We start from the raw sequence: 22,544 nt of genomic DNA on the forward strand, positions 1-22,544 counted from the left end.
TTATAAACATAATTTTTTAAATAAAATAATATAATAATACTTTGCAGCAAAAACGTGTCATCGACAAACTTGAATTGATCTGTTTGCTTGCCTTACACAGTACCGGAAATGATTGGTGGTGTCACGTTGATTATCGTCCCCACCCTGTTGCTGTCAACATGGCCGGTTTGGTTTGTGCCAAAATCCTCCTTCAGAGATCATCACCAAGGTTAATCTTATCCTCCAGAAAAACGTCGGCTTTCCTCAGGTACGACTATTTATTAAAACATTTTTGTGAGGATTTTAAGGATCGAGGAAGAAGATTTAAACTTGACGGGGGTCTTTTTGTCATTTCTCTGTGCGGAACAGCTTGTTATAAAACTCAATAATCTACTTTTTAAAAATATGTATTTTATTATGGGCGATTCTATTTCGTCACTCATCCACCAGCGATTTTAGGGTAACGAAAAATGCAGAGCCACTCTGTTTAAGTGTTTACTCTTACACTTAAACAGATCCTTGGGTAAATGTATGTGCTTTCTCTTGTTATGGGTATGCCATAATAACCCATTTTAACTATTTTTGTCTGTGTTAAATAAATGCATTAATCAGTTATGTGGTGTAAAAATTACTAAACTTAAACTTGTATCCCAAATATTTCCTCAACTCAACTTTGTACGAATGCACGGAATACAAATAAACTGTGTTCAAACCTGCCGTTTGAAACGTTGTGCGATCATATAAGTAAGTACATATTAATTAGATTCTGGTAGTGTAATTTATTAAATACACTTATCGGTATGCATTTAAGTGTTCAATGACACTCTTGTCTTGATAATGTAATATAATGTAACGTAATGTAATGTAATGTACTGAGACTTGATGTGCCTTTGGCTCCATCTAGTGGAGCGTGAAATAATGACATTCCTTGGCCACCTCTGTAATATAATGTCCAGAGTAATTTTGTTGGCAATAGACATAGAATGGTGACTAATGGAACAATATTACAGCATTCATTGTTCTTATGTATGTATGTAATGGATGTAGTGACACCACGTTTCTTGCAGTCCATTTCTTTCACGAGGTCACCGTTTGGGCCCGAGTGATGACGAGATGTATCAGCGTACCACAGTGTCAATTATGAAGAAGGAGCCAGGAAGTGGCATCATGATCCTCAGCTACAGCCCCCAAGGTTTCAACATTGATGGCAACAGAGTATTTGGACCTTGCGCATTGCTCCCTCCTTCTATCCTGCAGTGGAAGGTGCACTAAAAATGACATTGTAATTCACTTAATACATGTTATTAGCGGTATGAAAAATATTGACTATTTTACAGGTCGGACATTATAAAGATGTCACAGAAGAAAGTGTGTCACTTTTCCATATGATTGTACCCCAAATAGGTAAGAATTCAAGTTTATCAATTCACAAGGTCTCCTACGATGCTGTGCTTCATGTGTATTATTTTTCCTTTTATAGAGATTCTCGTCTTGGGCACGGGAGCACGACTTGAACGCATTCACCCGTCAGTTCGGGCTCTTCTTAGGAGCAAAGGCATCGCTTTGGAGGTGCAAGACACGGTAAAGCTCACCCACCACAGTGGTGTTAGCGTCATAAAGTGTTAGCAACATTTTATCATTTAAGATTGGAAGAAGAGCACTTATTTTTCCAATTCATCTGTCCATCTCTACTGTTTTGTTTTTCAGCCAAACGCATGCGCAACCTTCAACTTCCTGATAAGTGAAAACAGGCTAGCAGCTGCTGGTCTGATCCCTCCGTCCACTAGCACAGCACTAGCGGTGAAGCAGGAGTAAGTGACCTTGCGTGATGCGCACTTGAGGACTCTTTCTAGACGATAGAGGTTCATGTATCCTCTTCAGCCTGTGCCATAGTTGTCAAAGGCAATCTCACCAATCAGCCGTCATCTGAGGCGAAACTTGATGAACTGAACTGTCACTGCTTGAAAAACTCACTTGAAAGTTGTTGGGATGGCAACGTTCTGCTTGTAAATAAACTATGTGTTATGTGTCTGAATTATGTATTTAAAAGTGTGCGGGAGAATGATTTATAATGTATTGTTTACGCCGTTATTGTTGCTTAGTGAATTTTTAGTTTACAATTCTCTGTTTAAAAAGTAAAAGAGAAAATTTAGAATGAACTGAAACTGACATTAAAAAAAGACCAAAAGTCCTGAATGAAACAAAGTTGCAGTACAACTTTCTACCCAGTCACTCCCGCCGACTGTCCTTGACTTGCCTAAGCCTCTTATGGTCTCCCTGCAGCGCCGCTATGTGTGTGAAGCACATGACATAATTCACTGGCTTTGTCCTTGTCACACATAAGCTGTGACAGAATCTATTAATCCTCTGCATTCATCTCACATCATCGCCAGTCTTTGTGTGCTGGGCCCAAGTTGGCATGGAGGCCTTTTAAATCCTCTTTGTGTCTCCTCGTCTGCAGAGATGGTTACTGAAACATTTCACCACTTCACTATCTACCTAAAAACCATGTTTGAGTTCATTTGCTTTTTGCACTAAAACTGGGGTTCGGAATATCAGCCATTTTTACTGTAAAATATAAGCTTTTTATTGCCTAACAATACGAATCTTTCACATGTATGTTGCCCTGGTGACTCTGGATTTGTGTAGTGGACCAGCCAGGACACCTCTACTGTTATGTTAACTTTAGCTTCAAGACTGGGACAAATATTGCCACATATTAAAACAAGTGTTTATTTCATGATATTATTTTTGTACAAATATGTTCTACTCATACATTGACGTACCAAAGACTCCACAAGCTTCTGATCATGCTTTAATGCTACACTAATTTCCATAAAACTGGAAAGTGTGAAATTTTGTAAACTGTATTATTCTAGAATCTATTTAACACGTGGTTCTGCTTGGAAATAGGTGTGTCACTATACTGTATTGTTACATGCTTGTTCACAACATTCAGCTAGTTGGTAAAATGTATTCATTCAACTAATGACTACTTTATTACGGTCATCAGTTGTGTTTTTAATATCTATTGTTGTGTCTGGTTTTAACTGCAACATTATAACAGAAACGTCATTAAAATAATAATGGAGTATAATAATAATAATAAGGGGTAAAAAACGTCTCTTTATCCAGGTTACTCTTTGGAAAAAATATTTTTAATCTTAATGACATTAACCTGGATTAAATAAAATAAATGATGATATCAGCTAGTTAGCTCTTCCTTACTCTCGTTAGTGCCTTGTGAACCGCACTTTGATTGTTTTGGCTTGTGTTCAATGCCAAGATGTTTGTATAATTTGTGACGACAATTACCAAAAAACGTGAGGGGAAGCGAACTAGCTAACTATTTGTCGAGCTAGCTAGCTATGAAGGAGGCAGTCTTCATCTGCGCTTTTTTTTTAATATACAACTTTTTATTGAAAATTGGGAACAAACAGGTTATCAATACAAAGATAATGTGGGGGAAGCCAGGAGGATTTTAAATAAAAACATTCAAATAAAATAAAAAAAAGCGCATAAAGCAACAGTTCTCATCGCTAGTCTTCATCTGAGCTGCGTGAGTGATGCCTGTGTGAGGTGAAGCGAAAGTTGGTGCCAGTGATGCGACGGTACATGTCCTTAATGTCCTCACACTCGCTCTCAAAGTGGTTGGTTTCATCATATGAGCGAGACACAAAAATCTGAGCAAGAAAAAAAAAAGTTGTTAACACGCTCTCTTCCCACCCTCGCATCCAAAAGGATTCTTATTGTACCTGACTCTTATTTCCATCATCCTTGGGAACAAGCAGGCTTTTTACTGAAATAAATCTAGAGTTAGAAAAGAAAAAAATAGAGGAAATTATATCAATAACCTTTAATATCTCATGAATATCTCTACAACAATCATTTGAATTCTGACCCACTTTTGCATGATGGGGTCCAGAAGGTCCAGGCCTGGCTGCACTTCTTTCTCTGGTTGGTTGGTTTCAACAGCTGTGCTCACTGTGGCAACGTAAAACCCATCCGAGGCCACGTTGTGTACGTTGGACACGACAGATATGAAGATGTCTGGAGAGACGCACAGGGATGATCAAATTATGAGGTACAAGTATACATTCTAAATGAAGGGCATGTAATTATTGTAAGGCAACACACCGGACTTCCTGCTGAGTTGTGTTTGAGGGATGATGATCTGGCACGATTTGGCCTCTTGTGTGTTTTTAACGGGATGATTTAATAAACAAATGACCCTGATGACTCGCCCCACTTTCCTCACTCGGTGGGGAACGTAGCTGGGGTCGCAGATGAGTTGTTTACACGGGAACAACTGGAGAACAACAAAAAGAATGACAAAAAACTTGATGTGGTACATGTAAGTAATTCCCAAACAGCCAACTTGCCTTTCCTTCAGATTTCACAGCTGTCACTTTGCCGTTATCCAACACGATCTCATCCACCGTTCGGTGAGGCAGGAACTTTCCCCCGTACTCTGCACTCAATCTGAAGCGTACTTTCATACATATATTTGTGACACCTGAAAACTATTTATGGACAAAAGTATCAGGGCAATACCTAAGAAAGCATTTTGCAGTTTGTGTCAGTGGGAATTTGTGTTCTTCCATCCAGTAGAACAGCTGGCGTTCATGTTGGTTGTGGTTGATATGTCCCAATAGTTTTGTCCATACCATAAAACCACTTCAAAATGTTACCTCGCAAATCCTTGCGGTAGTTCTGCCAGTCCAAACAAAGGGTAGAGATACGGGCTGGTGTTGTGGCGAGCCAGCGACTCGGCATACAATCTGATCCGCTCGATGGTCTCCACACAGGGTTGCTCCAGATAACTAAACATTTGATTCGATTTTAAGAAAATAAATCATTCGGTTTGCCAGTTGTGACCAACCTCTCGCTGCTGTGCAAGGCTATGGCGTGACCTATGAACTCCACGGCGTCCAGTCCGAGGTCGAAGCGAGAGAAGAGATCTCGGGTTGTGGTTTGGTCCGGGTCCACATCCTGATGAGTGCGAGGTTTTCTCACGTCAAAGTTCTCAGCGAAAAGCAACAGTTTCCTGAACCTCCTCTTGTCAAACATGCCCAGCAGATCTGAAAAATGTGTTTACGACATTTGGACAGTTACCAGAAGTCCCCGTCTTTTCTGTACTCTTGTGTCTCACTGTAAATTATTTTCCTTCCATTTTTGTATGTCTTGTTACTCGACTCCTTCCCTTTTTACACTTCAGTAGGCCATAAGACAAAAAATTGTCTTGAACCCGCAGCATTATGTGAACCCAGTGCCCATGCCAATAACTCACCTGAAGTGTGCGTGTCTTCCTCAGTGACAGGGACCTTGTGCAGTTTTCCCGATTTGTACACGTAGTTCCCTTCGACCACTCTGAAGTCCAGATAGCGAGTCACGTCAGTGAGCACCAACATTTTCACCAGATCGCCTATGAAATGATGGCGTGAAATTACGGGGAAAAAAATGCTCCAAAAGTATCTTCTTCGTCACAACAGGCCTTTACCATTGGCAAGGAAAAACTTGGGAATAAGATCAACGTTCCATTCTTTTCCACGACCAGAAGGTGTGACAGGACAAGGAATCTTGAACCTCCTGTATAGCTGAAAAGAGAATTTCAAGCATAAGTAACAAAAATAATGTAACAAATGCAAGCACTTCTGTTTGGGTGAGCGCACCTCCTCTAGGGGTGAGATTGATGCGCTCTCTCCTCCGCAGTGAGTATCCTTGTCAATATGAAGGACTTTTTTGCCATTTAGTGACATTAAACCAGAAAGGACACATTCCTGTAAGAAACAGGCCAGGGACAAATAAAGCCAAATAAAATGATGGATTATTGCACATTGAGTTACTATCTGAATTTGCTTCCACTGTAAACACTGTCTGTTAAAAAAAAAAAAAAAAAAAAAAATAGATACAGTAAACAGTAAGGTTCATGATCGCACTGCTTTTGTGCAGGTAATATTTTGGTGTAACTCTCGTTTATATCGGGTGTAATTCTAATTCCATTGTCGACAACTGGATGATGTCATACTTATTCAGTTTGAGACTATAAATCCCGCTCACGCCTACAGAAAGTGATGGCTGTAATTCATTTTATAATGTACCGGTAGACTACATGTTTGGGCATGATTGTTTATTTGTATTATGAGATGATATGTTTGTTAGCTTGGGAAAAAAACAAGATGTGTTTACTGAAAAGACAGAGGGCTCTGTACACTCTTACAATCATTTAAATGTTTGTAATATGATTATTTTAAAAGCGTTTAAAATACTTTTTTTTTTTTTTTTAATGATACGCCGTAAATCCTATGTAAACATTCCAATATAGTGTATTTTAATGCAGTGTTCATAACCCTTGCAATGGAGGTAGGATTACTGTGGTACAATATAGCTGGTGTGCATATGCTTACTAATATATAAATTAAAACCAGCTCCACATTTAATATCTCAAGTTCACAAATTATGCAAACTAATAACTCTCGGGCTTCATTAGTCTTACAGCTTAAGTTGAAGTATATGGCCCATGTTGTTAACCTACAAACTGACCCCATGTGTTTTTATATTTAACAGAAAATTCTCTTACCTTAAGTCCAGTTCCAAGCACTACAACGTCATACTCCTGCATCTTAACAGTCGCCCCCCTTTCTGACTGAATGGTTTGAGGATGATCAGGGCCAGTAATGCTTTGTAGTAATCCTCTTACAAGTGGCACATCCATGTATGAATGTGTAAGTGTGTGCATGGAACACCCATCATCATTTTTTTTTCTTGTTATTTAAAATGTGTTACATAAAATCCCGCATAATGGTGACAACTGACAACTCAAGAATATTGAAAAGTGGAATTCACCACTACTGGACTTAATATTCGATTCTATTTTATTCTATTCAACTATCAGCCATACTTCCATAAAATACATATATACATACTTAGGGGTGAAAAACATTAAAATATCGAGAATCTTCTCAGAATCTTGGAGTTTAGTTCAAGATTTGTATTGGTCCAGTCCGCTAGGCGGCGGTAAGGTGTTTGACTGCTGGTTTTCAACCGCTATTCAAATCAAACCACAAGAAGAAGCGGTTGCGATGACGTCATTGATAGTTGAAGTTTGTTGCCTTTGGTTGTTTCGTGATCATCCGCAGCTTTTCTGACAAGACTTACTAAAATGTCTTCGGCGACAACAGTAAGTTGTTCACGTACAAACTGATTAAGTTTATTTAGCGACAATGACAGTTTACCATGTTGTAGTTAAACTGGCGTTGCCTATTTTGGCAACATGCTATCTTGCCTACTAGAAGAAATAATCTGTATGACGCAAACAAGTGTAACCAAGTGTATACGCCTATGTGTACAGAATAAACTTGTATACATAGTTGTAATATGCCCTGATAAATATGCATTTTGTTTCGAGACGTTTTTGGATACTCATAATTCAGGACTTATTTCAATCAATGTGACACCGCCTCTCAAAAATATGTATGCTATGTTTTGTGACATGTAGTTAAGTCATTTACATCTGGGACAACACTGACGACTGTGTGAAGAACATAGTAGTAAGACATTCACACAATAAAATGTGTTTTGCAGAAAAACAGTAAAGGTTTAGAGAAGGTTCACTTTCAAAATCTAAGATGGCTTATTTTACAAATCCATTGTTTCAGTTTTCAGGCAAAGACTCACATAAGCGCGTAAGGAGTCAGACCAACCCAGGATTCCTGCAACGATTAAGTGACACTGCAGGTGGAACGTGTGTTGGTGTTGGACTTTTTTTCCTCTCCATATATATTCTCTTCACCAATGAGGTGAGAATCAGACATGCAGTGGAAAAGAGATTGTTGTGCCTGATGATGACAAATTTATGCTTTGTGTGTAGCACGTTATATTAGTGGTATACGTTTGCCTAACAGCCTGAAATTTAAATGACCAGTCTAAGGATTTACCACACTTCTGCCTGAAGTCAACTGGGCTAGTCTGCATTATCGCAACTGTTTGTTCGTCCTTTTAGGGACGGGCTGTGCAGACTGCGGCCTCCCTGGATGAAGGACTCTCTCAGGTGGTGTCACTGGACGCTTTTGCCAGCCTTGACCTGCAGAACGAAAAGAGACTGGTTCATCTGTCTGCACCGTTGCGAACCTCTAAGGTAGAGCTGGCTCTATCACTCTTCAGTACTATTACTATTCCAACTTGAGTTAGACCATTGATTTCTCAAAGTGAGGAGCAATTTTAAATTTATCTTATTATTAGCTTGTGCAGTGGTATCTCATAAAATAGCTTCATAAATTGTGTGCTTGTTTTGGTTTTCTCCTGTAATTTTTCATGGATTTATTATGTGTGTATTTTTCCATGCACAGCCTTTACATGATCCCAACTACAAAGTAGAAGTACAGGCTGTAAAGTTAAAGAGGCAGGTTGAGATGTATCAGTGGGTGGAGTACCAGGAGAGCAAGTGAGTGTTGTCAACACGTTTGGCAGGGTGAGGCTTAAACATTTTCTTTTGTCTTCAATACAGAGTTGTAATCCAAGTTCGTCTTTGTATGATTCATTTCAGAGACTACCAAGAGGACGGCAGAACCAAAACGGAGACCACATACACATACAGTAAGTAGTAGTAATAGTAGTAGTTAGGGCTGCTCCATTATGGGGAAACATAATTGTGTTTATTTTGGCAATAATTGAAATCACGATTATTTAATTTTTGGTATAAAACAAGAAAATGTTTACACAATAAAAATGTTAAGACCAATTAAAAAAAAATAGAAACACTATAATTATGTAAGTTTATTTTGGACAAAACAGAATTTATAATATATATTTATAATTTATTTATTTTGACAAAAAGTTGAAGTTGGAGTGTAGCTTTGTGTACTGTGCAGTAGGACGATCTTTTTTTTTTTTTTAGTACAAAACAAGAAAAATATGTAACCGTAAAAAACAAAAACAAAAACAAAAAACAAATAAAGAAATATTAAGACAATTAAAATTCTTTGAAACACCATAATTATGCAAGTTCCTTTTGGATGACACAAAATGTATTAAATTGTATTTTTTAACAGTTAAAAAAGGTGCAAATGTATAAGCAACTCAAAAATTAGAATTAATCTCTTTTTTTTTTCTCTGATGATGCTTATTTTGTAATTATGGAGTGTAATAATTGAAATTGTAATTGAATTTTGATTAATTGCACAGACCTAGTAGTAGTAATATAAAATATTTCTATTAGAGAGATATGACTAATAATACTGGTAACAAGAATAAAATAATACACTTTTTTTTTTTTTTAAGTTATGTCAAATGTACAAATAATTTTGAAGCCCTGAAAAGTATCATACGCAGCCACTATATTTTCGTGAAAGCTGTTAAAGCTTAAATAAATTGCAAACCCACTATGTTGTTGCATATAGGAAACATTGTTCATATACGTTTGGACCTAACCATTCCCTTTCCGTAGACACTGAGTGGAAATCAGAGCTGATCAGCAGTCGCCATTTTGACAAAGAAATTGGTCACCAGAACCCAAGGTGCTTAATTTTTCCTAATTTCTCTCTTTTTTTTTTTTTTTTTTTTTTCATACCACAAGAGACGTTTAATATAATCTTTGCATTTCAGCGCCATGGCGGTTGAGAGCGTGACAGTGGTAGCTCCTCAAGTCCAAGTTGGCCCTTTTACGCTGTCTAACGGTAATCAGTCACAACCAACTGACAATGTCGCATGATTGGGCGACTCATACGCGTTTGCTTGTCCCCAGGACTGGTGGAACAGATTAATAACTTCCGGACACTGAGCCTGAAGGATTTGACGCCGTCTGACTCGGACCCTTTCCTCACCATCAGTGACGATTATTTCTATCACACTCAGCAGCCAAGGAGGCCTGAGGTGAGCGGCTGGATGGCAACATCTGGCAAATGCTGTTCACACGCGGTTGCTTCAAATCTTAACATTTTTATGATTTGGAAGGTCGGAGATGTGCGCGTGAGATTCTCCTTTGCCGGACTCGTTGGTGAAACTGTGAGTTCTGAAGACGCTCTCAATTTTTGCAATTTACAAAGTGAAAATTATTATAATTTTTTTTGACAAAAAAAAAAAAACTTTCTTCAGGTCAGCATTGTGGCCAAGCAGAGTGGAGAGCAGTTGTTGTCCTTCAAAACCAAGTCAGGAGACGTTCTGGAGATCTTGTACCTCGAGGAGCTCTCAGCAGAGGTTTGATAGACTTTTTATTTTATAGACTTTTTATTTTATTTTTTTGCACGTCAAAGACAACTTGGATTCTGACGTGCCCTGCATGCAATGCAATGCAATGCGCAGGAAGTGTTTGCGAGAGAGCAGCAAAATAATAGCATGAAGACGTGGGGACTGAGAGCCGCGGGATGGGCCCTCATGTTTCTCGCCATTCAGCTGATGATGCGCATCATCTACACACTAGGTAAACACTCACTCACGCAATGGAACCGCTGATGCAGACTGGCCCTTTAAAACCACCGCTGTCATATTTCTCCACGTGTGCCCACAGTGGACTGGGTTCCTATCCTGAGGGACCTCGTTTCGATTGGACTGAAGATCTTCGCCTTGTGCGTGTCATCCTCGCTCTCGCTCCTTGTCATCGCAGCCGGGTGGTTTTTTAACAGACCCCTGATGGCGATCGGTCTGGGGGCTTTGGCTCTTCTTCCCGTGCTCATCGCGCGCTCGCGGCTCCCAGCCAAAAAGGATTTGTGACTAAGAAACTGGATGTGATGCTTCCTGGACCGGCGGTTTTGGGCCCGCCATAGCGATAAAAGGATCAAATCTGCAATTTAGCCAAACATCCATATTTGCAGTATTTTGAGCTTGTGACATATGATGTATATTTATTTGGAATGCAATGTTTTTGTTTGTGTCCATTTTTCTATACACCAGTGATAGATCTCAGCAAATGTTTACTTTCTTTTGATTAAAAAAAAAAAAAAATCCAACTTTAGTACATAAAAGTAGTGATGGGCAAATGAAGCTTCAATAAAGCCTGTGATATTATTTTGAATCCACTAGATGGCACTCTTGGTTTAAAGATGTAGTGGAAATGTAATTTCCATTGTACTAGCCTTTATCTTTAACCTGGTAGCGCTCCACAGTAATTTCGTCGGGAAAAGGCGGAACAACGCAATACAATAATTCGAGCTGATTGGACGATGGGACATTCTACACGTTTGATTTAACCAATCACGGCAAAGGGTGAAAATGTCTGTTTGTTTTTGTCGAAGGGGGGGAAAGTGCGAACATCTTACCAGCTAGAAATGCACGAAGCACCTCTTGTTGTTCAACATTCAACAAGGAAACGGTGAGTAATTATGCGAGAACAGAATTAATTGTAGCGTCAATTCGTCCATGTTAGGTTTGTTGGTTAGCACCTGCGTCGGCTTTCTAGTTTCGTTACAGTTGCATATCCCGCCCCCCAAACACGGTGTCGCTTTGTGATTGGTCCGAACCAGCAGTGGTTCGGGAACGGCGGTTATTTGCGGGAGCGGTACAAGATGTATTCTCCGGAGTTTGTGAACTCACAATTACTGCGAGAATTCATCTTGCGAGAGCAAGGTTACTTTATCTTTAAACCAAGCACCATCTAGAGGAGTAAAATAATATTGCAAGTGCTTCATTAAGCTTCATTTCCCCGTCATTACACACGTGGTTGTTTCTTTTGTGTGTTGGGTTCTACATATTAATAAAGGCTCCCAGAACGCTAACAAAATCCGTTTAAAATGTTTTTGTATCCAAACAGCACTTTAAATCAGTGGCTAGAAGCAAGATTCTTACAAAGTAATTTATTACACAAAACACTTAAGTTTTCATTTGTGTGTTAACAAAATTGAGTTTCCAGTCCACGTCGTCACGATTGCACACGAGGATCCGTCAGTGGAACACACCAAACAAACGTTGACTTCGCGTGTGCGTTAGCTTGTTGAAGTCACAGTGATCAGGTACTTTTACCCTAGTTGGCTGTGGAAACATTCGTCGGGTCAGCTGGCAGGGTTTCAGCACTTGACTGTAGTTGGCTGGTTTGCTGACTTCTCATGACAGTACATGCTGATACTGGAGGTTTCATTATGGCCGATTGACTGATGCTTTAGTAAAAAAAAAAAAAAAAAAGATTTCCAATACTGACAACCTACTTCAGCTTAAAACAAATAAAAGCGTTGCATCTTTTGTAAAAAGTGAGAACAGTCTTGTGTGGGTGTTTCTTTTTTGGGGGTCAGGGATTTTGACCCTCTGCTTCTATTACCCCCCCAAACAAGAAGCAGTCCCGTGCCACCTGTTTTTACAGGATGCTGCATCTATTTCTCTTCTTTCCCCGCCGGGCCTGTAGCGCCGCCCTGGTGGCCATCTCAAAGACTTCCCTCACACCATCCTTTGTTTTGGCTGAGCACTCCATGTATCCAAAGGCACTGATCCTGTTGGCCATATCCCGTCCATCCTCCTGCTTCACGGGTTCCTGGAGGCGGGAAAAACAAAAAACAAAAAAAACATGGACATGTTAGGAACAAGAATAAAGCTGATATCTTATCAGCACGTTTACCTGCTTCATTTTGGCGAGCTCCCTGCGGGTGTGCTCATCGTTGCGCAGGTCCTTTTTGTTTCCCACCAGGATAATGGGCACGTTGGGGCAGAAGTGCTTCACCTCCGGAGTCCACTTCTCTGGGATGTTCTCTGAAAATGACGCCACGAGACGTGATCCAGCACATGACCGCGGGATCAAACCTGAGGCATTTGCACCACGAGTGGTTTACCGAGACTGTCGGGACTGTCGATGGAGAAGCACATAAGAATGACATCAGTGTCTGGATACGAGAGAGGGCGCAGTCGGTCGTAGTCTTCTTGACCTGCTGTGTCCCACAGCGCTAACTCCACCTGCCAAAGAAGCCCAAATTAACTTAGTTGGCCTCTACCCTTTCCTTTTTTGGGGGGAATCAAACACAACAATGTGGTAAACCTCGCAGGCAATGTGAGAGGAGTGAAAGGCTCCGCACCTGTTTGCTGTCCACTTCGATGTCCGCCACGTAGTTCTCGAACACGGTGGGCACGTAGACTTCGGGAAACTGGTCCTTGCTGAACACAATCAGCAGGCAGGTCTTGCCGCAAGCGCCATCTCCTACTATGACCAGCTTTTTCCTGATTGCCGCCATAGCTGCAGATGAGAGGTAGAGGTTGTGTTAAGCCAGACTGGGGAAAAAAAAAAAAAAAAAAGTGTGCCATTGTAGTTCTTTACGGGAAAGTGCTACCTGCATTATTTTATTGAAAGGAAAAATGTGGTGATTTTAAGAAAAATGCCTATAAATATAGGGACAGACTGATTAATTTAGTTAATTAAATTAGCGCTTTTAAAATCAGCAAAATTGGGGGGGTTAAAGATTTTTTTGAAAACACATTACAAGAAATTAATGACATCCAACCTCCTCACAACCCCCCAAAAACTAAAAACAAAGCAAAGTGATTTATACATACTCACTACTTCCATGACACCAATGACTACTTTCCTATTACTTAAGGCTTTGGCTGCATCTTGTGATGTCAAGAGACAGATGAATGGATCTCACTTTGGTACCCACAAATGCAGTATTTAAGATCATGTGACCAGGCATTTTGATTGGCCATAAAGAGCTATGCCACGCCATTCACTTGTGATTTGACATTTCAAATAGCAGCCAAACTATTTGTAGACCATCTGCAACTCTGGAAGACCGGTTACAGGACTCAGGAGTGACATGGCTGAATTGTTCATTTATGTTCTGCTGATTTAAGGGCAAACAGGGTTTCCACTACAGCATGATGATGATGGCACCATGAAGCCTCCAGATGCACTGACTGAAAGCAGCTTTCTAAGTTTTAAGTTTAATTACCCCTGTATAGTTATTGGTTATATATATATATATATATATATATATATATATATATATATATATATATATATATATATATATATATATATATATAGTTTCATAACGTTTTAAAGTCGTAGTAAAGAGTGTTAACAGCTATTTTATGTTTGCTTTAAAAGCAATTCCTACCATCTTCCATCATCATCATTTCATTTCTTTGACCCACCCGGCAGCTAGCTTAGCAAACTTAAACGTTTATTTGACCTGAAATCACAATTAAAAGCACCACTGATGTCATGTAAATGTGTGAATAAAATAATATAGTCGGCGTTGAACTGCCATTTGGGATCACGGTGTTCCAAAGGAGGAAGTAGCTGTTATGTTTACTAAAGAATCGACGCCAGCGTCATAGATTAGCAGGAGAGAAGGAAAAAAACAGGCTTATATTTAATCTTTTATCCGCGTGATTAAAGGAACAAGATTCTTGAAATAATGTTCCCGCAAGGGTTCACCTCAAAAAGAACAAATCGAGACTTGTTTTTCAGTGCAAGAGCAGTAAACTGGCTAGTTAGCTCCCCGTTTAGCTTAGTTTAGCTTAGCTTAACGGAAGTCAATGCTACTTAATGGTTCCGTTAGCTTTTTGGCTAACATTAGCCGACTAGCGGGCAGAAAACGTAGCTTTACGCGAAATCGGCGAGCGGACGGTTAACATGAAATCATCCTGAAAAACAGCAGCGACGGTTTTCAAGTTGGGAAGAGCTTACCCAGTGATTGTTTTCAAATGATTCCCAAGTTGTGCTTTGTTGGCCTCCGTCGCTGAGTGCGCCGCTGGAGGATGAAGAGAAGGGAAGTGGCGTGGGGCGGAGGAGGAGGGGGGGACAGCACACGACTGGATGGTCTGACAATACAAATTGTTAGTTAACTTGCTGTCACAGTGTTAGTTATTTTATTTTATTTTAAAAAAAAATACCAGTAGATTATCAGTTATCCAGTTGATGGTAATTGCAAAAATTGAATCAGTCAAATGGCGAGTCCGCTCCAGGATGTTTATACACAGCGTGGGGCCGTGGGCTGAGAAAATAATTTATAAATATATTTTCATAATATCGAATAAATATTGGAGGGAGTTAACTACACATACGTCTGACAGTTTTAGAGCCATTCTTGTCAAGTAGACTTTTTTTTCTTGTTTTCTTAAAATGTTTAAGAATGATTTAGCTGACGTCTTTGCTATTAACACGCATACACATGCACTTTAATGCAAAAATAAAACTATATCAGATTATTGGATTAATCGATGGAATAATCAATGGAATGATTTATTCTGAAAATATTTTATGGAGACAGCGTTATTAAAAACCTGATCATTGCTTTAGTTGACATTCATGCTGATTTACATAAATAAATACAAATCTGCAATTATTGACTCAGTACTACCATTGAATACGACTTACTCATGTAATTACTTAGATGACTACATTTTGCCTTTACAATCAAGTTATTCTAAGGTAACAGCTCTCTTACTTGTGTACAATTTTTGGGTACTCTTACACATCTTTTTTCTAACCGCTACAAAATGTAATCACAATAATACACATGTTAAATTACTCTCAACTGAGATTAGTATAGTCTTCCTCTTAACTGGGAGAATACTTGATGTACAAATGTGTGGTTACACCTCTTTTAGTTCCTACCAATACCAAATTAATAAAACATTTCAGTTGTAGTTTTTGTCTTTAGTTTATACTGTATTCAGACCTACCTGGAGTTAAGTTTACACTTCTGAATAGCAGTGAGATCACACTGATATGCATAATCAGTGTTGTGTACCCAAACACATGCACAATCTTGCCGTTTTTTTTGTTTTGTTTTGTTTTTTCCTAAGGGGAAAAAGGAGGCGTTTAGTTGAGGTGAGCACTAGTCTTGTTGAAATGCGCTGACGCAGAATGGTTAAGCTGGCAGCCAGCTGGTGACGCTTATTGTCTTGTAATTTAACAATGTCTTCGCCTGTCTTTGCAAACTTCCTCCTGGCACGGAAATATTTTTCTTGCCCTTTTATAATTATGTACTTTATTTTTCAGCCTTTGGGACTTTCAAGCCTCAATTGTGTGTGTGTGTTTTTTTTTTTTATTACTTTTTTTGTGTGTGTGTGACGATTTTTATTTCCCCCAATTAGTGCTGACCTTTGTGCTATTTACTAACGCAAGAGCTGGATACATAATAGAAAATTGCTACATTTTTTTTAAGGTTATTATTTAGTTGAGGCGTGTGAGGTGATTTAACTTGTTTGAGCTGACTCAGGTCACAGCTTGTTCACAGCTGGTGAAGCACAGTGTGCTCATAACTACCCACTAATCCCGGTAAGAGGCTTTCTCAGAACTGCTCAGTTTTACCTCTTGGAAGGCTAACACACACACAGCAGCAGCAGCAGTTTCCTCACATTTAGCTGCAGTTCAACAGCGGGGGTGAAAAAGGAAAAAAATGTTCAACACAGATGCCTACTTCTAGGAAATCGCAACGCAAGGCATGTGAGCCTCATTTTGTATGAACAGTGATGTCCACATGATTACATTTTTTTTTTCGTGTCTGCTGCTATTTCAGCTGTTCCAATGGCAGTTTCAAGAAACAATTTAAAAATCACAAAATGTTCACTTTTTAGATGGTGGGTAACTATTCATTTATTTGACTAATTGTTTTTATTTCTCTTAATTAAAGCATTTCTTGAAGCATGAAATGCTTTAAATCACTTTCAGGTAGAATTTTCTTTACATTGGATGGTGCACTAATAATTTGTACATTTGTTTAGCACTCAGTGCATCAATTTCCCAAAACATCATTTCTTTAAAACAAAGAAAAAAAAAGAAAAGGTGCCATTTCCATTTTCTCAAGATGTCTTTTATAAAGAATACTGTACAGTACTTTATTTCTTCGTCAAAAAAAGCAAAGGACAAACACTGTACATGATGTTATTGCAACATTTTAAACTCTTTCCAGTCACCAAAACAGAATTCCACATGTAAGCAAACCAAAGGGTTTCATATAAAGTAGAGTATTTTTTGTACTATTGGTAGCTAAAACATTCATTTTGAAAAACAAGGAAGTCTGTGGATGATGAAAACAGAAGCCTTGAATGTCATAATGAAATAACGGCAGTAACACACACTTTTTACATAAACAAATATTACAATAATCAATTATATCAGCTGATATAAGTCTTTTTGAAAAGTATTTTTTTGAAAATAATAATAATCGGCTGGTGTTTGCTTATTAAACACCAATATTACTTTCTCATGAAACAGTAAATGCTGTTCAGTCTGCATGGGCAAGAAGAAAAGAACATTCAAGGGACCAAAATACAAGTTATTTTGGCAAAATAATCATCCAATTAATAAGTTACTGTAATATTATTCTGCCAAATATCAAAATCGGCATCAGCCTGCAAAAAAAAAAAAAAAAAAAAAGTCCATATCCAGCCTCCTGAGACCCTCATATGTGAAACGGGTAATCGTGCAAGTAGTCCAGGAGAGGCTTTGGAAGAGGCAGCTGGTGGGGGCAGTTTGTATTTCTGTTGATGGTGAGGCGTGTCAAGTGCTGCAAACTGGGGAAGGTCTCCGGCCTGTGAAGGGGCCGCCTCAGCTTCAGAATCACGCCACTGTCCTTCACGGGAGGGAACTGGGCGTGACCGGGCTTTATTGTGGCGAGCCGACTGTCCTCGGTGGAGGCCGCCGGGCCTTGCGCCGGGCGTCCCGAGCCAATGTAGCGCTGGATGAGACTGACGACGTCGGGGAAGGACTGCAAGTGAGGCAGCTCAGGACTGAGGGAGTCCAGCCAGAAAGAACCCCTCTTGTACTGGATTCGGACGCTGGTCGGTCCGTAGTGGGTCATCACCGACAGCGCCACCATGTACTGAGGGTGGCTGCTGTCCCGCACCAGGAACGTGCCTTCAGACTTTGCCAGGAGTTTGTCACGAGCTTGACTCGCCGAAATGGAACCCCAGTACCAGCCTGTAATGAAAAGCAGGCTTCAAGCTACAATGCTTGAAATAAACGGTTTCGAATAGCAGTTTGCGAGGCAAAATTTGCTTTCTTTTTTTTGTTGCCTCAATAAGACACATTAACTCATTCACTGCCTTTGACAAGTATACTTGTCAATTGTATTTTTTAGAGCGGTGCTAAATGGGGGCGAATCTGAGCATGCTCCACTGTAAATATCAAACTTGGAAACAACTTTACTGATGCCCAACCACCGGTAGATGACATCATTGCCCCATTTTATAGGAAATAAACACAGTTTCAGAGTCCATGGGAGAAATGGCTGTATTTTGGCAAACCTACATTTTTCTGCTGTCAATTATAAAAGAACGGGACGGGACAAAAAGTAGGGAGTCTATTCTGTTATTTGGTAGATTCGGTTTCTATATAATTATTGACTGTAATATCACGTGAGTATTGGAAATGTAAAAATTTTCTATAATGACTGGCAGTGAATGAGTTTTAAATAGCAAAACTGAGAATCAACCGCCGAGTTGTTGCTCACGTCACCCACCGCGGGTCGTCAGTGGCTGAGACGCAACTCGGTGCTACTTACATTGCACCAGCTAGCTAGCAACAAGCTTCAGTTGGCTACTGCTGCAGCTAAACACATAACAGAGTCGCGACAAAGACACTCATCATTGGCTCCATAGTCATACGCGACATTTCTGACAGTATCGCTCTGATGAAGGGAGAAGCCATGCTAATTGCTAAGCTAACCTACAATTTAACACGGCTAGCGTGCTTAATACCAGAATTACAATAAGTGTCTGGGTGATCAAGACAATTTTTCCTAATTGTCTGGTTGGAACCGCAATAAAGCAGAGAACGGATTGAGAACATTCAACATTGAAGAGCAAAATAGCAGACAAATTAATAAGTGTCTGGACTAGAGAGAAAATCTACTCGCTAAACAGAACTAGAAATGGCCGTTATGATTTACATCAACCAGGAAGAGTAGCCTAAACGGTTAAAAGTATATTAATATAGTACAAAATAAAATAATATAATACTTTTTTTTTTTAAACATTTGAGGTCTGCACATAAACTGTTCATTACATTAGATATATATGTTCCCTTTAAAAAAATAAAATGAAATACAGTTTGCTGCTGTGCTGCCATCTGAATTCAAGAAACACAAACACTTGATTATACCAAAAAAAAAAAAAAAAGTTCATTACTTATATTGTAAATAAAACCCTAGCTTCAGGTCATTTTATCCTAAAATGAAGTAATGATTTGCAAAACTTCAACTTCAAACCGTGTAAACCAGTTCTAAAATCACTGCATTGGCTCCCTGTGTGTTTCCGAATTGTTGTTTATAAGTAGCCTAAATACAATGATTTATTTTTTTCAAGGTAATTGCTGAAAACGTGCAAGAATTTAATTTGTTCTACTTGAATGATCATGAACATCACTGAAAATAATCACATTTCAAATTATCTTTCTCCGTGAAAATGAATGAAATGCCATTAATAGGTGCTAGCCTCTCCAAAAAACAGGCATAGAAATGTGTTTTTCATATTAATAAACAGCACTTTTAATATTACACTTCCATATACAGAATTTACAAATTTAAATAGCACCACGACATAGATGTTAATTACTAACGTGAAGGTAAAGTGGTTGTTGTTTTAATTACATACTGTGTTAATTACCCTCATTTGGTGTTTGACTGTAAACCTCAACTGGGAGTGGCAATAAATAGCTTGAAGCCTATTCTTTAAGAGTTGTTTATAATCTGCCAAACTCTTGTTTGTTGTGAAGTGTGTTGACTTCATGGCAAACTCACGAGTCGGTCACTCATATGTCATATCTCAAGGCGCCACTGTACAGTACTTGGTTGTTTTTTTATTCATTCAAATTTGGCAGGCGTGATCATAACACACTTTTCTGTGGTGTTTTAAATTTACAAGACATTTTTATTTTCACTTTGACTCTTTCACTGGTTTGTAAGTGTCTTAACAGTCTGAGTGTCAGTCTTTCAGAGTTACTTTTACCTTAGGAACCCTCCAGCTCTGACCTTTTTTATCATTCTTGAATTCAGTACACAAACTCATCAGTGTTATAGCGGTAGAACAATACAGATAAAATTTTGCCATACACTAAAAAATGATTTATGATACAAAGAGAAACAGATTTTAATGCCAAAAGTACCTGAGGTTTGTAAATACTGGAAGGTGGTGGCGATGCAGGACAGGTCCTCATTTCGATCGCAGGGGCACTGGGGTGGATGTGGGCAGCAAGGACCCGGGTCCACATGATGGGTCGTGGTCACAGCCGGGGCAACCATGTCTGACAGGACACCCGTACATGTCATCAATTACAGTGCGGTGAGAGATCATTGGGTGTTCTGGGGGACATTATCCAATTTCACGTAATTTACTAAAAAAAAAAAAAAAAAAAAAAGAATAATAATAATAATGTACTGTATCTTTGTCAGCGACGCAGGGCAGATGAATGAAATCCTCTTATGCTATTGCAATTAACCTGTGTATACATTTTGTTTAGATAGAGTATTTTTGCTTGGTGGTGTGGTCTGAGATTTTTTATTTTTTAATCACACTCACTCACACACACAGTGTGGTCTGAGATTTTTAATAACGTAAAAATATGATGTGACGTCACGAAAGTATTCAATTCAGCATTAACACACATTAGTATCACAAATGCCATCAACATAAGCAACACGCGTAAAAGATGAAAATCACTAAATAGTATAAAAACACGTCACACAACAACACCACGACTAGTTGAACACGAATGACAAACAGCTATAAAATATATTTGCTGGCAACTAATACTCTTACCTTTGACCGCTATTAATCATAAAGATTGAAGAGAAAAAATCCCGAGAACTAGCTCCTGCTGCTCCTATAATTCACTGAAGCTCGGACCCAGAAAACAAGCGAGTTCGCGTCAGACTGGCACAGGTTCCAGGAATCATGTTTGCCAGAAAGGTTTTGTGTTTCACACTACAGCGGCTGGATGACACGCGATTTGCTGCAACGCTGCTCTCATGTGCGTTTCAAAATAAAATGTTCGTTGAATGGGACCTTTTAGTAGTGTTTACTCTGTTTTTTTACGTGCCAATTTCTGATAGCTGTCAATAACATAAGTGACCTCCTTATATTACTCAATTAAAAATAAAATAAGTAAATATAGCAGCAAACATTTTGTTTGACTGTCAAAATGCTTCCATTTGATCTTCTCCTCATGAGGGTCGCAGACGCGCAGGTGCAGCCAGGACACAAACATGACACAGATGTCAAATTTTGCACGAGTGTCAAACAAGGGACGTTACCACCTCAACGATTAAATTAAATCATGGCCTCATAAAGTTTAATCAGAATGGGATTAACTCCACTAGACATTGTCATCACGCCAAGACCACTACGATTTTATTTTGAAGGGATGACATAATAGTTTCAATGTTCGTGAATTCAGACTTGATCAGTTTTACGCGACATAACAATACTGTATGAATAAATTATGGATGTTTTTATGTATGAATAATTGTTGGGATTTCACTCACATCACATATCGAGCATCTACACCAACACTTCTGTCGCAATAATAAAAAAAAAATTTAAACGCTAAACATATAAATAAGAATTTTTTTTATGTGTAAAAGTGAGAGTAATACTAGAAAAAAAAATAGTAATTATGTTTACTATTAGTTATCTTTATCGGGGTATGGTTTGTTATCAGATGAATGCTTCAATCTGTTTCCAACTACGGTGCCATTATATTTTCCAGGTAGAGAGCCTTCCTGGAACACCCACACACGCACGCACAAAGTGTGATACAGAAAACCCTTGAAGCAAATAATTCATAGAGTCTACATAATGGGGATTTATATCCTCGCAAGTACACAGATGGATATAGTACATAATTGTAAATATACGAATATATTGGTCTCTGGAATGCCCGCCTCCCATCAAGTGTGAAAATAAGTGGCGTGGCCCCATTAATCCCTTGAAGCCTACCCCCTAAAAAGCAAAAAAAAAATAAAAAAAAATGTTCTAATACATATTTTAATGAGGAAAAATAGCACTCCATAATCTTGTACTTTATGAAAACATCTATATGACATAATTCTGAACCACCCGCCCGACCACGGGGGACGGCGTCAAGAAAATTGACTAATTAGCATGCAGTAACACCAAGTGTTGATGCTTAGTGCCCACTAGAAATAACTCTTAAGGAGTTAGTGAGTAAAGTGTCGTATAGTGTGGTATGCTCGAGCCCACTAGCAGCAACTAGGTTCCTGACTATATAAAAATAAAAACAATCAGATACAAAATACCAAATACAGAAGCAGCGAAAACAGAAGTTGTAACGATGTGGTGGCTCTCGTTAACAGGCAGAATCTTGGCAGGATTAAGTTGCCAAATTAAGATTAAAATATTCTATGTACATAGACCATATTTGTTTAAATCTTGATACTTGATTTTTATTTAAGGCAGAGATTTTTTCCATTGAGATATAATTTATTAGTAAGTTTAACCAGTGGTCGATATTTAGAGATTGTTTATTTTTCCAATTGACAAGGATTATTTTTTTAGCAATAGTAAGGGCTATAAATATAGATTGGGATTGTTTACATGGTAGCTCAGTTATTGTTAAGTCACCTAGTAAACACAATCTTGGAGATACAGGAAGCCTACAGTTTAATATATCAGCGAGCTTTTCC

General features: G+C 38.8%; 5 protein-coding genes across 6 annotated transcripts; 2 read left to right on the forward strand and 3 right to left on the reverse strand.

Moving 5' to 3' along the window:
* Positions 1–90: 90 nt before the first annotated feature.
* ndufaf3 (NADH:ubiquinone oxidoreductase complex assembly factor) lies at positions 91–3,142 on the forward strand. Its single transcript, XM_077530867.1, has 5 exons — positions 91–247; positions 1,047–1,242; positions 1,317–1,383; positions 1,460–1,560; positions 1,687–3,142. Exons 1-5 carry the CDS (start codon positions 159–161, stop codon positions 1,792–1,794), a joined length of 561 nt encoding a protein of 186 aa, XP_077386993.1. The 5' UTR covers positions 91–158; the 3' UTR covers positions 1,795–3,142.
* Positions 3,143–3,370: 228 nt separating this feature from the next.
* On the reverse strand, positions 3,371–6,976 carry LOC144024523 (rab GDP dissociation inhibitor beta). Its single transcript, XM_077530864.1, has 11 exons — positions 6,560–6,976; positions 5,652–5,759; positions 5,480–5,576; positions 5,270–5,404; positions 4,862–5,060; positions 4,671–4,802; positions 4,362–4,461; positions 4,117–4,288; positions 3,885–4,029; positions 3,735–3,789; positions 3,371–3,662 (listed from the first exon to the last, which is right to left on the reverse strand). Exons 1-11 carry the CDS (start codon positions 6,716–6,718, stop codon positions 3,519–3,521), a joined length of 1,446 nt encoding a protein of 481 aa, XP_077386990.1. The 5' UTR covers positions 6,719–6,976; the 3' UTR covers positions 3,371–3,518.
* A 67-nt stretch (positions 6,977–7,043) lies between these two features.
* Positions 7,044–11,692, forward strand: tmem43 (transmembrane protein 43). The gene is made up of 12 exons (XM_077530865.1): positions 7,044–7,159; positions 7,638–7,778; positions 7,982–8,116; positions 8,328–8,422; positions 8,525–8,574; positions 9,425–9,494; positions 9,583–9,653; positions 9,722–9,849; positions 9,931–9,981; positions 10,072–10,173; positions 10,279–10,396; positions 10,484–11,692. Exons 1-12 carry the CDS (start codon positions 7,142–7,144, stop codon positions 10,684–10,686), a joined length of 1,182 nt encoding a protein of 393 aa, XP_077386991.1. The 5' UTR covers positions 7,044–7,141; the 3' UTR covers positions 10,687–11,692.
* Positions 11,693–11,750: 58 nt separating this feature from the next.
* Positions 11,751–14,750, reverse strand: LOC144024525 (rho-related GTP-binding protein RhoA-B). Its single transcript, XM_077530866.1, has 5 exons — positions 14,582–14,750; positions 12,969–13,126; positions 12,729–12,849; positions 12,518–12,648; positions 11,751–12,433 (listed from the first exon to the last, which is right to left on the reverse strand). The coding sequence occupies exons 2-5, from the start codon at positions 13,122–13,124 to the stop codon at positions 12,260–12,262; spliced, it is 582 nt and encodes a 193-aa protein (XP_077386992.1). The 5' UTR covers positions 13,125–13,126; positions 14,582–14,750; the 3' UTR covers positions 11,751–12,259.
* A 1,940-nt stretch (positions 14,751–16,690) lies between these two features.
* Positions 16,691–20,807, reverse strand: cishb (cytokine inducible SH2-containing protein b). Of its 2 annotated transcripts, XM_077528561.1 has the most exons (3): positions 20,659–20,807; positions 20,006–20,143; positions 16,691–17,821 (listed from the first exon to the last, which is right to left on the reverse strand). In XM_077528561.1, exons 2-3 carry the CDS (start codon positions 20,139–20,141, stop codon positions 17,304–17,306), a joined length of 654 nt encoding a protein of 217 aa, XP_077384687.1. In that variant the 5' UTR covers positions 20,142–20,143; positions 20,659–20,807; the 3' UTR covers positions 16,691–17,303. The 2 variants fall into 2 exon arrangements, with proteins under 2 accessions (XP_077384687.1, XP_077384686.1); XM_077528560.1 differs by lacking the exon at positions 20,659–20,807 and having other exon boundaries at positions 20,006–20,168.
* Positions 20,808–22,544: the final 1,737 nt, after the last annotated feature.

This window comes from Festucalex cinctus, chromosome 8, assembly GCF_051991245.1.
Source record: "Festucalex cinctus isolate MCC-2025b chromosome 8, RoL_Fcin_1.0, whole genome shotgun sequence".
NCBI classification, from domain to species: domain Eukaryota; kingdom Metazoa; phylum Chordata; class Actinopteri; order Syngnathiformes; family Syngnathidae; genus Festucalex; species Festucalex cinctus.

Excerpts from the sequence above, each read along its gene's own strand:
- ndufaf3 (XM_077530867.1), top strand. The coding sequence starts at position 159 with ATGGCCGGTTTGGTTTGTGCCAAAATCCTCCTTCAGAGATCATCACCA. Across the intron at positions 1,243-1,316 it reads CTTCTATCCTGCAGTGGAAG|GTCGGACATTATAAAGATGT; the intron begins GTGCACTAAAAA and ends ACTATTTTACAG. Across the intron at positions 1,384-1,459 it reads TATGATTGTACCCCAAATAG|AGATTCTCGTCTTGGGCACG; the intron begins GTAAGAATTCAA and ends TTCCTTTTATAG.
- LOC144024523 (XM_077530864.1), bottom strand. The coding sequence starts at position 6,718 with ATGCACACACTTACACATTCATACATGGATGTGCCACTTGTAAGAGGA. Across the intron at positions 4,803-4,861 it reads GCCTTGCACAGCAGCGAGAG|TTATCTGGAGCAACCCTGTG; the intron begins GTTGGTCACAAC and ends TCAAATGTTTAG. Across the intron at positions 3,663-3,734 it reads ATGATGGAAATAAGAGTCAG|ATTTTTGTGTCTCGCTCATA; the intron begins GTACAATAAGAA and ends TTTCTTGCTCAG.
- tmem43 (XM_077530865.1), top strand. Across the intron at positions 8,423-8,524 it reads GTGGAGTACCAGGAGAGCAA|AGACTACCAAGAGGACGGCA; the intron begins GTGAGTGTTGTC and ends GATTCATTTCAG. Across the intron at positions 9,495-9,582 it reads ATTGGTCACCAGAACCCAAG|CGCCATGGCGGTTGAGAGCG; the intron begins GTGCTTAATTTT and ends TTTGCATTTCAG.
- LOC144024525 (XM_077530866.1), bottom strand. The coding sequence starts at position 13,124 with ATGGCGGCAATCAGGAAAAAGCTGGTCATAGTAGGAGATGGCGCTTGC. Across the intron at positions 12,850-12,968 it reads TCGAAGTGGACAGCAAACAG|GTGGAGTTAGCGCTGTGGGA; the intron begins GTGCGGAGCCTT and ends CTTCTTTGGCAG. Across the intron at positions 12,434-12,517 it reads AGCTCGCCAAAATGAAGCAG|GAACCCGTGAAGCAGGAGGA; the intron begins GTAAACGTGCTG and ends TCCCGCCTCCAG.
- cishb (XM_077528560.1), bottom strand. The coding sequence starts at position 20,168 with ATGACATGTACGGGTGTCCTGTCAGACATGGTTGCCCCGGCTGTGACC. Across the intron at positions 17,822-20,005 it reads CCAGTATTTACAAACCTCAG|GCTGGTACTGGGGTTCCATT; the intron begins GTACTTTTGGCA and ends TTTTCATTACAG.